Source organism: Lagopus leucura, unplaced genomic scaffold, assembly GCF_019238085.1.
Source record: "Lagopus leucura isolate 7727_CA_CO unplaced genomic scaffold, USGS_WTPT01 Super-Scaffold_100018, whole genome shotgun sequence".
NCBI lineage: Eukaryota > Metazoa > Chordata > Aves > Galliformes > Phasianidae > Lagopus > Lagopus leucura.
The window spans coordinates 12,068,094-12,082,425 of record NW_024962272.1 but is presented as its reverse complement, the minus strand read 5'-3'; the positions used below and the strand labels follow the sequence as shown (position 1 = coordinate 12,082,425).

At 41.3% G+C, this 14,332-nt stretch overlaps 1 protein-coding gene across 1 annotated transcript in view; it reads left to right on the top strand.

Annotated features, from left to right (window-relative positions):
• Positions 1-41: 41 nt before the first annotated feature.
• Positions 42-14,332, top strand: part of FRMD3 (FERM domain containing 3) — a 121,203-nt gene continuing 106,912 nt past the window's right edge. The window contains exon 1 of the mRNA XM_042877479.1: positions 42-180. Within this exon, the coding sequence (XP_042733413.1) occupies positions 82-180 (99 nt within the window). The 5' untranslated portion in view covers positions 42-81. The remainder of the gene's footprint in view (positions 181-14,332) is intronic.

The following is a 14,332-nucleotide window of genomic DNA, read 5'->3' as shown; positions in this document are numbered from 1 at the left end:
GCCGTGCCGCGGTCGGCCGGGCGCCGCTGCAGGCTGGCCCCTTGCGGCTGCCTGCGGGGCGGCGGCGGGCGGACGGCCGGGATGATCCGGTTCCGTAGCTCCAGCATCAGGTCGCTGAGCCCGGAGATGAAATGCACCGTGCGGCTACTGGACGACTCCGACATCTCCTGCCACATCCAGGTGCCGACGGGGACAGAGAGGGGCGGCTCCGCGGGCGGCGGCGTCCGCATCGGGAGCGCGGCGCCGGGACGCGGCTGTGTTCCGGGCCCGGGCGGCGGCTCGGCACCGCAGGCAGCGGCGGGGCTGCCTCCGCGCCCGGCTCCGCGCACCTGCGGCGCGATGGGAGTCTGAGGCCGCTTGCCGGAGCCGCGGGACGCTGCCGGCGGCGCGGGTGGCGGCGGAGCGAGAGAGGAGAACCGGGCGTGGGGCGCGGGGTGGCGGCGGGGAGACCGCTCGGCGGTGTCTCTCGAGGCCAGTGGAGGGAGCAAGGCCCGCGGCGCGGAACGCTGCTCGGGAGGCTGCGGGCAAAGCGGAGTTTTGGCGTGCGGAGTCCGCCGGTGTAAGGCGGAGAGGTAACTTACAGAGAGATTCTCGGTGGTAATAGTGCGCGCCTAAGAAGGCAAGTTCTCGGCAGTCGTCGTTACGCCGTCCCTTAGTACCTATTCCTTCGAGGAACGAGGGTGAGGAGGAAGAGGGCAGGCGTCCTGCTGCGGTGTGTGGGTGCTGTCTGTGCCGAGGGCTTCCAGCCAGTGCCGAACTCGGGCGGACAGTGAGGGCTCACAAGACCCCTCAGCTGCGAGCCTTAGGGCACTACTCACCGAGCAGATCACCGAGGTGAGATAGTGGCCAGATGGGAGACAAGAGCGGTCCTTTAGGAAGTTGTTGGACGCTCACAGTTGATCTTCACTCCCTTTTTCTCCATGGCAGTACAAAACTGTAAAACAAGTCAGCAGTTCTATGCGAGGACCAGCCACATCTGAAGGCAAGGTATTGTGAGGTGCAAGGTACCTCTGCACTTGAACCGAACATTGTTTTTGTCAGTTGCGGTGGAGCCATTTCATGCTGGTTACACTCAGCCCCAAGAGCCTGGAAGTAGCGGGAAATAACCAAACCATCTTGTCTCCCTATGCTCTCTTATTGAGTAGCGTGGCTGTGAGATCATAGCTTTAATGTGCAGGGAGCAGAATGGCCTGCAGTCTTTTCTCAGAGCTTAATGCAAGCTTTGCATCAATCCTCTGCTTTCTTCAGAAATGAGTCTCTTTAAGCTATAGGGAACTTAAAAATGTGGATCTGAGGCAGCAAGGAGCATCACAGCTCTGCAGCATTAAAGTGCAAAGATTTCCTTGTGCTGCAGGTGTGCTGTTTGGTGCTCATGAGGCAGGCATCACCAGCTCTGTGTGGTACGGTATGGTGCAGGATGAGCAACTGGTCGCACTGGAGTGTATCACATTGCCATTCCTCATTCCTTGTATGTGCAAGGGAATGGCGTTCTATGCCACAGCTTAAAATGTTTTAAATGTTCCACTTCCAAGAGTAATCCTAAAAATTGAGTTACATTGTGAACTCTTCTAGAACTGTCTTTCCCGAAACTGTGCTCTAGAAGGACATGAAAAGTGGGAAGGGCTCGGATTTTCCCTATGACTGGTAGGTGCTGAAATTCTACATGTAAATGCAGATCCTGATATTAGGAAGTGTTAGCTTATGGCCAATTCAGAAACATCCAGCCAAGGAGGAGGATTCCTGCTTGGAGTTACACTGCGCTCTTTCTGCTACTTTGAACTGCATATATACTTGTGTATATGCATATATGTATATACTACTCCCTACCCATATACAAAGGAGATATAACTTCACTGTACTACTTATTTGCCTTCTTAGACGTGTGCAATTCTTGAAAAAACTTTGTACCTTTAACCCCTTGATCAGACCTATATTTGAATTTTACAAGGTAGACAAAACTTCCTAGGACCCTTCCCAGCACTACAATTATATTAGTGAATGGAAAACAATATTCCAAGTCTGTTGACATATGCACATGGATGCATTTTCAGCAAGACTGATTAGCCTAGATGATGTGCTACTGGGTTAACCGCAGCGATGCCAGGGCTGTGCCAGCTGGAACATGTTGGGCAGCTGTGTTTCGGTCATGTCTTAGTTTCAGCAGGGATTAAATTTTCTTTGGAGTGCCAGGTATGATAGCCCTGGCTTATATCATTACAAAATTGGCAGCTGAGAAACTAATTTTTTGTGCATATTCATCATTGCAGTCATCTTTGTTTTTTGAGGCCATATTGTTGGTACTGTTAGTAATTAAATCTTTGCCTTTGTCTCTGGGGAACCCAGCTATGGAGGAGATAGGGGAGGACACTTTCCAGAAGTTCTTCAGCTTCCTTTTCACTTTTCCTTCTTTCCCTAGAGCTCAAGCAGTGTTACAATAGCTCTTAAGATTTTTGAATATCTGTGGGATTCTCAAACCAGCATTCTCCTCTTGATGTGTGTCATGAATATTTTTCAAGTTGTCTTTAAGAATAAACAATTTTTTAAGTATATCACTCAGAGATCTGCACCAAGGTGGGATAGTTCTGAGTGGCAGGGAGTGTGGGATGGTATAGGCAGGTGCCTAGGCCAATGGTCATTCCCAGTGGTTTGAAACTTCACCTCTGAACAACTGCAGAATCCTGAAAAACTGGTAGAGTATTTGGAAAAAAATCTGCTGTTGCTCTGGCAATCCTAAAGAGGCACAAATCACTGCAGCATTCTGGGGTCTGACCCATGCCAGGGTCAGCTGGCATGACTGGTCCTGCCCACTCAAACCTCCTGAATGCTACAGAAGATGATAAAGACCTGGTGGTGCACATAAAGCACATGCTGGGCAAGACAGATTAGGCTATTCCTGCCTCAGACATAGGCAAAGCTATCTGTGGGATTGCTTTTGCTCAAGGACGTGGGTGCATGTGGTGGGTAATGTGGAAGGATGAAGATGTCCATTGTGTAACTCAATGTGATTTGACGCTGGCTGAGAACAGACAATAATTTAGATTGTGTGTGTTAAATCGCTACGTAATACTGTATGCCATCATTACTGTGCTTGTTGTATGTTTTGTTAGTGGTATTACAATAAGAACTACCCAGATTAAAGAGGAACAAACTGATGGAACCAGAACTAGCTGCATGCAATAACCCCTTCCAACACTGAATCATCCCATACCTAAAGGCTGCTATCACATATGGAGGAAAATACTATGGAATACTATGGAGAACTTAAATGGGTGGCCCAGAAGCTATCGAAATAATAAGTGTGTATGTATGTAAGAAAAAGATGGGTGATGGTTATTAGAATGTGTAGAAATGGGGGTACCTGAAAGTCATGTAAATGATATGGAATAAGGTAGGGCGGGGGTGTGTGTGTGTCTTATTTTCAATTGGGATTAAATTGTTTTCTTCAGAGTGCCAAGTATGATGCTATGTTTTGGTTCTAGGAGAAAAAACGATGTTGATAGCACACTGCTGTTTATAGTTGCTGCTAAGCAGTGTTGCAGAGACAGGACCATTCACAGCGAAGGTCCCAAAGAGCTGGGAGGGAGCAGAATTAGGACAGCTGACTTAAACAGGTCAAAGAGATATTCCTTACCATATGACATCAAGCAGAAAGAGTTTTGAAGAGGTTGGGAGTTCATCTTCTGCTGTTTGAGGGTCTAGCTGGGCATTTGTCATGGTTGTGATCAATTGCTTGTGCAGCACTTGTTATATGTTTTCATATATATATATATATGCAGTCATAACTGTTATCCTCTTCCTATTCTCTATCTTAGTCAACAGTTTAATCTCAACCCATGAGTTCTACTCTTTTTCTGATTTTCCCTTTCATTTCAGTGGGAAGGAGTTAGTGTGTGAATGACTGTGGTGCTCAGCCACCTGCCGGGTTAAACCACAACAATCATTAAGAGGATAAGAAAGCCTAATTCTGTGTTGCTAAGAAATGCTAGCAGTCTCCTAAGGACTCAGTTTGCAGTAAGGAATGGTGAAATTCTTGTAGTGTGTTTTCGAGGCAGGTGGAGCAGAGATGCATGGCTTGTCCAAGTAGTTCTGTATGTAGCTGTAGATATACTGCATTACAACCTTCTCAGTTTGCCAAACTCTGCTTTTTCACTTATATCTTTCCAACAGTTACCTTTCATGCACCGTGCCCAGAACCACTTAAGTAAGTGTTCAGATGTCTGCAAATTACAGTCTTTGTGGATATGCCATAGGCTCCACAAAAAGTGTAGTCAGAACTGTTAGCCCTTGGGTTGAACTGTTGGGAGATATCATTGGAAAATTAAGGTGGGAGAGGATGTGTATAAGTGCTGCATTTTTTTGTGTATGTGTATTTTTTTGCTGTGTGAATGTCAAAGCACTAGGTAGGAGCATAAAACACAATTTTTTTTAAAGTGTTTTCTTTAAGTTTTCAAAGTTTTCTCTAAGTTTTCGCAGTGCTTCAGCTGCAGAGGAGGCTAGCAGTGCCTGCTTATGACAGTTGCATTTTATTGTGAGCAGTGCGGTGGCCGCACATTGGGTGGTGTGAGGAGGGTTGGCAATTATTCTTGCATCTGCGGGCTCCAGCCAACTGGTTATCGAGCTGTGTGATGCCATGTAGGTCACCAAGTTGCTCAAGGCTAGGGCTGCAGCTCAGAGATCGGGATGCAGTGCACCGTCCTCTTCATCCGAGAGACTTTATGACTGCAAATTAGCTGGAGTGGTGACAGGCACAGTGCAGAGCTGGAGCCTGAGGGATGCTTAACTAATTCTTGTGATGACATTTGTTTTGCCATGACTTTTGTCTATTTGCAGAGCCCCTCTGGGACCTGTTTTGGGCAGTCTTACAGCAGTGCAGGGGTGAAGCTGTAGTGGCACAGCTCAAATGGAGAAGTTACGAAAAACAGCCTCGGGGGGCAGTGGCCACTGTCTGTTTGCATTTGCAAGAGAGAAAGAGAGAGGTGACCTGCTTGTGGAGGCTGCCTGATCAGAGCACAGAGCCCAGGCCTGAAGGAGGGCAGTGGGAGAAGTAGGTCTGCAGAACTGCTGGAAGCACATCAAGAGCATGGAGAGACCTCCTTTCTGGAGTTGCTAATGAGATTCTTGTTTTCTGAGTCACTGAGATAACGAACACTTTATTCATTTTTGCAGGCTTTTTGCAAAAACTTCACACATCTAGTTAACCTTTTAGCAACAGTAACATAAATGTTGTTAGTAGTAAGGAAATTTTTTTTTTTTTTTTTTTTTTTTTTTTTTTCCACGGCTTATTCTGAAAGGTTACTTGTGCTTATATCAGCAATAAGGTCAATGTCCTGTTATGGTACTGTGTTCATTATAATGTATGTGAGTACACCTTGGCTTCACTGGCATGCTTAAAATAGTGTGTGGGTTTAAGTATACCATGTTTAGCTGAAGTGATTTCTGAGTGCGCTACTACTGTTTCATTCATTTTTTTTAAGTATGAGTAAGCATGTATGAGGGATTGCTATAGCCCTAAATTTTTTTATCTGCATGAGGAATTCTTTTTCTGAAAGAGAGAAGTGTATCTGAAAGAGAACTCTTTCTCTGAAAGAGTGGTCAGGCGCTGGAACGGGCTGCCCAGGGAGGTGGTGGAGTCACCGACCCTGGTGGTGTTCAAGGAACATTTAGATGTTGTACTGAGGGACATGGTTTAGTGGGAATTATTGGTGATAGGTGGGCAGTTGGACTGGATGATCTTCTAGGTCTTTTGCAACTTTGGTGATTCTATGATTCTGTGCTAAAAAAATATAAGCCTATTATCTAGAAAAACGCTATATTAAGCATGTTGTTCGATTCTAAAATAAAAGTTTTACTTTACTCCTTGAGCTGTTCATTTCTAGATTTGCTAAACTGGGAATGGGGGGTTGACATGAATGAGCTTATCTTCCCTATTATTGCTTATTATTGACAGGGGTAGTGAACTTTACTTTCTGTATGTGTTTGTTCGTAGAGATATTCTGTGTCAGCATATTCCTGCACCTCACTAAGCCCAGATCTGAAATTACAGAGCACTGGGACTTTTTTATGACAATGGCTTTGCTTTTTATGAAACTTCCCAAAGAAAGATCTGTGTTGAAATTTCCAAAATTATCACCAGGCTAAACAACTTTCTCTTTTTATATCTATCTAAATGTCTACATGCTGTTGTAGTATGTTCCGCTTTTGTGCAGGTAGACAATACAATTTTAAGAAACTGGTGTAGAAATTGCAAAGAAAACAAGTGGAGCAAAGCTTTGGTTTATTTATGTTCTGTTATTAGACCTTATGCCTTCTTTTGCTTAGCTGAAAATGAAGGTGAGAAGATCTGAGAATGATAAATTACTTCTGCTCCTGATGATCCAGCTGTGTAAGATGGCTTTGTGCCTTCCTACTCCTCATATAGGAGCGACCACAGTTTGGCTAGGAATTTAGTTTACTAGCTTGAACTCTTCTTTTTTTTCTTTTTTTTTCCCCCCCTTCTTAAATGTGACATAAGCTGTCCTCTCTGTTTCGTAAATGCACTGATATCTGGAAACTTTTCTTCTTGTTGAATATTCTCTTCTTGATCTGTATCTTGCAAGCTTAATACAATTTTTTCTGAGTTTAATACAAATTTGTTACCCGGATTTTTTAGTTGCTTTTAAAATTGTCAAAAGGACTGTAAAAAACAGTAGATCATACTGAGGCCATGTGGTATAAGAACATTGTTCACGGAGGAAAGAATCTCACTGTGAATCTGTGCTGAATATGATTTATAATACTAAGTGGAAAAGGGAAGGATGCACATAAAGTAAAGAAAGCAGAGAAAACAGAGATAAGAACAAGCCACAGAACCGTGGCTGAGGAGAGGGAAAGGTTAATGGATTATGTAGACAGCAGGCAGGAGATTTAGTGAATTTATATTTATCCTGTAAGAGATGTCAGGGCTGTAACCATCCAGCGCTTCAGCTGCAGGGATGATGCTGTAACGGTTCACAACAGTAAGATGAGATAAGGGAGGGGATGCAAGTTATGAGGGACTCTGTGCGTGCTGTGTTTTGTTGACTAATTTTAAAAGCTGCGTACGAGGGCTTGTGTTTCATGCTCAAGCCAATTGTACAGATATGACGGGTACACTTGGCAAGAGTTGCAGATGAAAAGCCTGTCTAATTAAGCTGGGACTAGAGGTTAAACCTACCTCTGCGGTCATTTCCTTGTTTTATTAAGTCTGCAGTAATGTTTTCTCTTTTTAATAGTGCTTATGGATGTGCTCTTAGCTTCCTCCAGGGCTGAAAGGGAAACAAGAAATGGAAAGTGTTACTAGGAAGTTAATAGAGTGTTGAGAGTTCTTACCCACAAATGAAGACATTATCTTGTCTGAGTGGATTTTAATAACTGTTTATGAAGATCAGTGGATGCTTAACAATGCTTTCTGTATCTCAGGTAGCAGGGAGACACAGACCTATGCGTCGTACCGACATCTTGCTACTAGTTCACAAACTCTCTTGTACTTTTTTATCATTCTTAAGTAAAAAATCCTTAAACTTCTGGGTTATGCAGGACTTTATCCAATTTATAATAATATGCAGATGAATTGCTTTTGTGTTGCATAAAGTTTACTATTGATGTTGAGTTAGTTTTTTCTTTTTTTCCTTTTTTCTTGCTCCATATTTTCTGATTGATGAACAAAATCTAAAAATTCTGTGTTGATAGGACAGTGCTTTCAACTCTCATTGACCCAATTTGTTCCCTGTGAATTGTATTTTGGCTGGCTAATAAAGAAGGGTGGGGTAACTTATATATGTGTAAAAGGACTGGCCTAATGCTGGTTTGAAGAAAAATATATGTTTTAGTAAAACAAATAGTGTAGATCATTATTTCCTCCTCCCAGGGGGAGGCCTGGTGCTGCAGAGTGTTGGGAAAAATGTGAAAAGTGCAGGTATCATCACATTAACTAGTCAACACTGACAAGTTAAAGGGACAGCTACTGATTTAAAATGTTGGTATAATCTGTATAATTTTTTTCACCTTTTATTTTTCCTTACAGATCTGAAACAGTTTTTTTGTGCTCTTTGCTGTCATGGTGTTTTGACACTGGCTGAACAATAGAAGTGGAGCTGTAGGAATAACAAGAGGCAATGGTAAAACGCGTGACATAGTGCAGCACAGCTTAGCTCTGCAAACTTCAATTTGTTGCTTTGATTCTGTGCAGTGGAAAGCAGCACCTGTGAGATGCAGGGTACAGGCTGCTTTCCGCTTGCACCAGCACGTTACCCTATTTTGTCTTGAATGTGCTTTTGACACCTTAGACGCTCAGTTTTCTTGCACCTTGAGATGGTCTCATGTACTGATCTAACACATGAGGCAACTGAGAAGCAATCATCTGGAAGAATCAGTTGAACTGCAATTATAGCCAGAACTAGTCATTGGTGAGAAAGGACTGTGTTTTCACCTTTCACCTGTATTCGCCTAGATTGAATTCGCTGTATAGTTCAGGTCTGATTCAATAAGTGCTTCAGTGTCCCTAAAATTATCTTTAACAGAAAAAGAGTTTTGTGCTTTTTCTGTGAGAAGGGCAATTGGGGAGATCTCGATGTTGCCCATAAGGATGTTGCTGGTTCTCTGAAACTGAGAGAATACAAGAAACACAAAGCTGAAACACATAGGTTAGAGACTGGAAGGAAGGGTAGCTTATTTCATTCTTCTTCCTTAAAAAAGCAGTTGGGTTGTTAGACTGGAGGGTAATCCCTTTTCTGATAAAATGCTGTCTTCTGTAGTACAGGTCTCTGTCTTTCTTGGTATTTTGGCTCATCAAATTAAGCATACTGGAGACGTCTTTCTTCTTGTCTAGGTCTTTTCGTTAGTTTTTTGGTTTTTTTTTTTTTTTCTTTTTTTTTTTTTTTTTTTTTCTTTTTTTTCTTTCTTTTTTTTTTTTTTTTCTTTTTTTCCTGCCTTTTCCCTCTCTATGGCCTCTGGTGTGGGTAAAATCAACCTGCTGAAACATTATCCAGATAATCTTTCTCTACTTTTTCTGTTGTCACCAGATGTCTTCTGCTGTATCTTTCTCTGCTGCATATGGAAAATATTTTCTTACGATCTTTCCTACAGTTAAAGCTGCCCATCTATCCCATCTATTCCTCCGTTGCTGTTTGCTTAACTACAGTGTCATTTTTCTCTCATCTTGCTTTCTAGACTTTGAAAATTGCCTTTTTTTTTTTTTTTTTGCAGATTGGCTTCCATTCTTCTTACTCTGTTTTAATTTCTTTTCTGATAATGAAAACATAATTGTAATATTTCTGTAGCAAATAAATTGACATTAAATCTTTTTATTTCTAGAATAAAAACAAGCAAACACACAAACTGTTTATTGCTTCCATCTTCCACTTTCTGTTTATTTTATCTTTTCCCGCTGCAGGCCTTCTGTTCATAAAAAACATTCCTATTTTCTTCTTTTCAGTGTTTAATACTTTGATTTTGATGGGGATGAATTGATAATCAGCTCTTGCTATTTCAGTGTTCTGTCAAGGTAGATGTTGTTATCCAGCTCGCTTCACCACTTCAGTAGTAGGCCAAGCATGAATAAAATCATGCTATTCATGGTTACTGTTCATGGGAGTTAGAGTATCTCAGTAAAGAAAGAGATGAAGAGTGCACGTCAATATTCTAGTAGTGTTATATTTGGAGGAAAAATTTCCCTGAGTGGAAGTAGTGCTGCAGACTGGAGATAAAATGTATCATACAGATGTGTACAAGAGCAAGCAAGTGTACAAAACATCTCAAGGTTCTTTGCAGCCAGAAATGGGAAGATGTGAGCTACATACAGCAAGTCTTTTTTAAATAAAAAGCTTCACTAAAGCAAATAAGTGCTAGAGCCACAAGAATTGGAAATCTGGCTATTCAAGCCAGTTACAATAAAAAACTGAAGTGAATATTAAGTGACAGCAAAATGACAGATCTTGAAAAGCTTCCTTTGGAGAAATGTAATACGAGTCAAGATTTTCATTAAAAATCCTTGTATTTTCTTCCTTGTTCAGTTAAATCCCAGGAAAAAAGAAACAACTGGATAGAAGACATTTTTTGTTTCTTGCAAGCGTGTCATTTCATAGTGATTTTTCTTTTTTTCCTAGGGAAGAGAATCACACTTTAGAAAGAAATTTGACATTTGCATTTTGCCATTTTGGTCTTGATGTTGTAACATAAAAACTTAATGGGCATGCATTGCAAACAACTTTTGGTATTTCTAACAACACTTTGTAAAATCTTTAAAATGCAGTTAGTCTGTATCCCCTCATTTTTGTTGGTCTCTCACCTTAATACAATAGAAGAGGAAGAGCAAGCAGATTGGGAAACTATCTTCCCCTGCCTCTGCCCAAACTCAAACACCAGAAAGAGAATTTACTACCTTGATAATTTAAAGAGCCTAAAGAGCAGAAGCAAGCAATTTCAATGTTAATGGTGACATCCTATGGAACTCAATGCATTAAGTTCAGGCTGCATTGATGTATGTGTTTGTATGTATTAGTGTATATTGTTTCCAGATGTGGAAATAATTAAATAGCTTTTGTCTGTGAAACAGAGCAGCTGTGTGTGGACTGCCTTTTGGGAATGATTCTTAGGCCTTCATTGCCCAGAGTGGCCTGGGAGTTGATCGGGAGAAATGCTGGTTGGCACAGTGAATGGTCTAAGAGCATGGGAGTGGAGTTCCATACACCAAAATGCTTTATGGATTCTAGTGGAGGTGCAGTCACAGTTCTCAAAAAACACAAACAAAAAAGATGTTACTAATGATGGAAGGTATTCCTTATGCTTCTGATATCAAAAGCTGTGAAGTGTTAACTGAATTGAAAACACTATCATTCTACATGGAAAATCTGAGGTACTGCATGCAGCATCACCAACAATTGGTGGAGGTGAAGTGAGGGGCAGTACTGGTTTCAGTGAGTGCTTACAGAATTTCCATGTTTAGGATCTGTAGTTGTAGCCTTGGTTTTGGAGGTAAAATCTCTCCTGGGATGACAGATTCCTGAAGATGATGATAATGATAGTTGCTTTTTATTACTTTTTATTTTATTTTTAATGTTCTTAGCAACAGGGCCTAATACAGAAGTACTGTCTGTGATGAGATCAGTAACTAACATTGTTACATTTTTATTTATTTATTTTTCATTTTTATTGATACAACAAACTGCAAACCATATAGTGGAGTAAAAAATGAGACATAGCTATTTCTTTGATAGTAATTGTGAAAATGCACAAGCAGCCAATTCAGAGACATGCTACAGGACCCACATTTATTCATTTAGACTTTTCAGAGTAAAGTGAGACTCGTGCTTCACTTCCACTCGGTCTGTTTAAAATTGCATAGTTCAGTCAGAGAGTGATGTTTGCTCTTGCGTGCAGGTGGGACAGTTACCTAGGGTTTGAGTTAAAAACTGTAGCTGTGCAGTGTCAGCCTGAACTCAGGTGACCTCAGTGATTTTCCTTGAGATATTCAGCATACCAGTAAGTGGGGTGCACTGAACGCACTGACTCTGCTTTCTCTTGTTTGTGTGAATTTCTTTGAGCTCCATCCTGGAAAAAGAAGAGAAATAACAGAAGCTTTTATGGACAGTGGTGTGAATGATTCAGTGTGCAGACTCAGCCATTCACATAAAATTACTCCAGCAGCTTGCTGTGCTTCAGTCAGTTGCTAGGTACAGAACCAGAGAAGCTTTTCTGTTTTGACTGGAGAATCCACTCACGTTGCCAGGATTTCCGGAGTAGTTTTCTCATATGGTCTGACAGTTTGTATTTCACAGGCATCAGAGCTGAGAAGTCTTGAGGAGGAATCATCAATCTCCAAATGAAAAACCTCTGTAGGCAAATGTGCCTTAAAGCAGAAAGAGTAGCACATCAAAGTGAAAAGTGAACAGTAACCTCTGCAGTTTCAGTGCAGTGTGGATTACATGCACCAGTTAGTAATTATCCTCCTATAGCTTACTTTGAATCAGGGACTGTTTTGTATCTTGCCCAGAAGAATTTACGGTGTAATTTCAAGGAAAATGCAATAAGGGGATGCATAATTAGCCCTGTGATTATGAGGCTGTACAAAATGATATGTGTACTTCTCCCAGGTTCTAACTTCAGCAAGAAGGGGATATATGCTACTGTCAGGCAGAGAAGAAATTCTAAGAGTTGGAGATGATTTGTGCGAGGTGTAAAGCAAGACTAACATCCATAGGGATTTCAGCATTGCAGATAAGATGGCAGTGCTCACTACACTCTTCTGGTGCTCATATGTGCTATTTGTGTTAGTCTCTTTCTTAGCTATGCTTTCCAGTGAAAGAGTGCATACTTGGTAAATCTGTAATCTAAATTGACAAGGTAATTTTTATTATTCTAATCTATTTCTCATTCTTACTGATGACTTCATTTTTGTTTTAAGTTGTCAGAAATGAGTTGTGTTGTAGTGATGATCATGTAGACAACCTGCTATCTCCCTGCCATGTAGAGGCTAATGCTATCTGTGAATATAGCAAAAACCACATGGATCTGTGGCCGGATTTTGGCAGGAGTCGTAATTCCATGCTGGACATTCATTGGTTTTGGAATGTGCTCCTGCCTTTCAGTAACTCCTTGCTTGCTTCTTCACTGCAAAGGATATCAGTAGCATGCATAAATCCAGATCCCTTCAATACCCTTCTGAGATTCATTAGCTAGCATCTCTCTTTCATTATCCTTTTCTTCAATCCTCTGAACAATTTCCAAACCTTTTCACATTGTTTGAAATTCTTGGTATTTCTAAGTTATAATTTTGTGCATTTTCTCCCTTGTAGGTGGGGCAGAATATATTAGATGCACAAGAAAAATGTGGATATGTTAACAAATATCATTTTCTGGTTTGCTGATTCCATAGTTATCTCACTGAGAATGTCCAAAGAATTTTTATAGATTTATGCTAGTTGTTACTTAGTTTCATTCAGGTTTTTTTTTTTTTTTTTTTTCTCCCCAGGATGCTTTTTTTGCTTCATCATTTTGATGGTGTTCTGGTGTTAGTCATTAGATAGTGATTATCAGACATACTACTTTCTGTGTAATCTTTGATACTTTACTGGTTCAGTGAACTGTCTTGACTCATTTCTTATAATGTTGCTACTCTTGGCATATACTGTCTGCACTTGGTAATGTGTGTAGGCATATAACTTACCTGTAGTGGTCTGTGCAACTGCAAGATTTTTTGCTTTTTTTTTTTTTTTTTAATCTTTGTTTTGTAAGCTGTGATTTATAACGATCCTGTTTTCTAACAATGAGACCTCATCTATCTTGGAAACTACAGTTTCTTCACCTTCTTAACTCATTACTTGACTTATTTTTAACAATTTAATTTCTTTTACTTAATATAAAACTCTTTTATTTTCATGATCTGCTAGGCTGGCTGCTCTCTACTCATATTGTCTCTTTTCACACTTCCCCAAAGCCTTAGCTTTCCCCAAAGCCTTCCCCTATATTCAGCACTCGTGAGGCCGCACCTCAAGTACTGTGTCCAGTTTTGGGCCCCTCACTGCAAGAAAGATATTGAGGCCATGGAACGTGTTCAAAGGAGGGCAACAAAGCTGGTGAGGGGTCTGGAACACAGGCCATATGAGGAGAGGCTGAAGGAGCTGGGAATGTTCAGCCTGGAGAAGAGGAGGCTCAGGGGAGACCTTATTGCTCTCTATAACTTCCTGAAGGGAGGTTGTAGTGAGCTGGGGGTCGGCCTCTTCTCTCGTGTCATTAGTGATAGGACCAGGGGGAATGGCTTCAAGCTATGGCAGGGGAGATTCAGGCTGGACATGAGGAAGTATTACTTTTCAGAAAGGGTGGTCAGGCACTGGAATGGACTGCCCAGGGAGGTGGTGGAGTCACCGAGCCTGGGGGTGTTCAAGGAAAGGCTGGATGTTGTGTTGAGGGACATGGTTTAGTGGGAGCTATTGGGAATAGGTGACGGTTGGACTGGGTGATCTTTTAGGTCTTTTCCAACCTTAGTGATTCTATGATTCTATGATTAGTAGACTTTTTTAGAATTTGAGTCAGGATTTTGGTAATTTTTATTATTAAAGTCATACAGTCTTTGTAGTACAGATTTTTGCCCATTTCCACTATTATGTGAGATTCTGAATGAACCTGGACTGCTTCAGAAATTCTGGAAATATTTCTATGTCTTCAACTTGGAAGTGGCTTGAAAGCTAAACATCCCTTCCTTGCTAGTTGAATTTCTTGTTAAAACTCTTTTAAAGCACTGCTGACATGCTCCCTGATTGAATATTCACACATTTATTTTATTTTATTTTATTTTATTTTATTTTATTTTATTTTATTT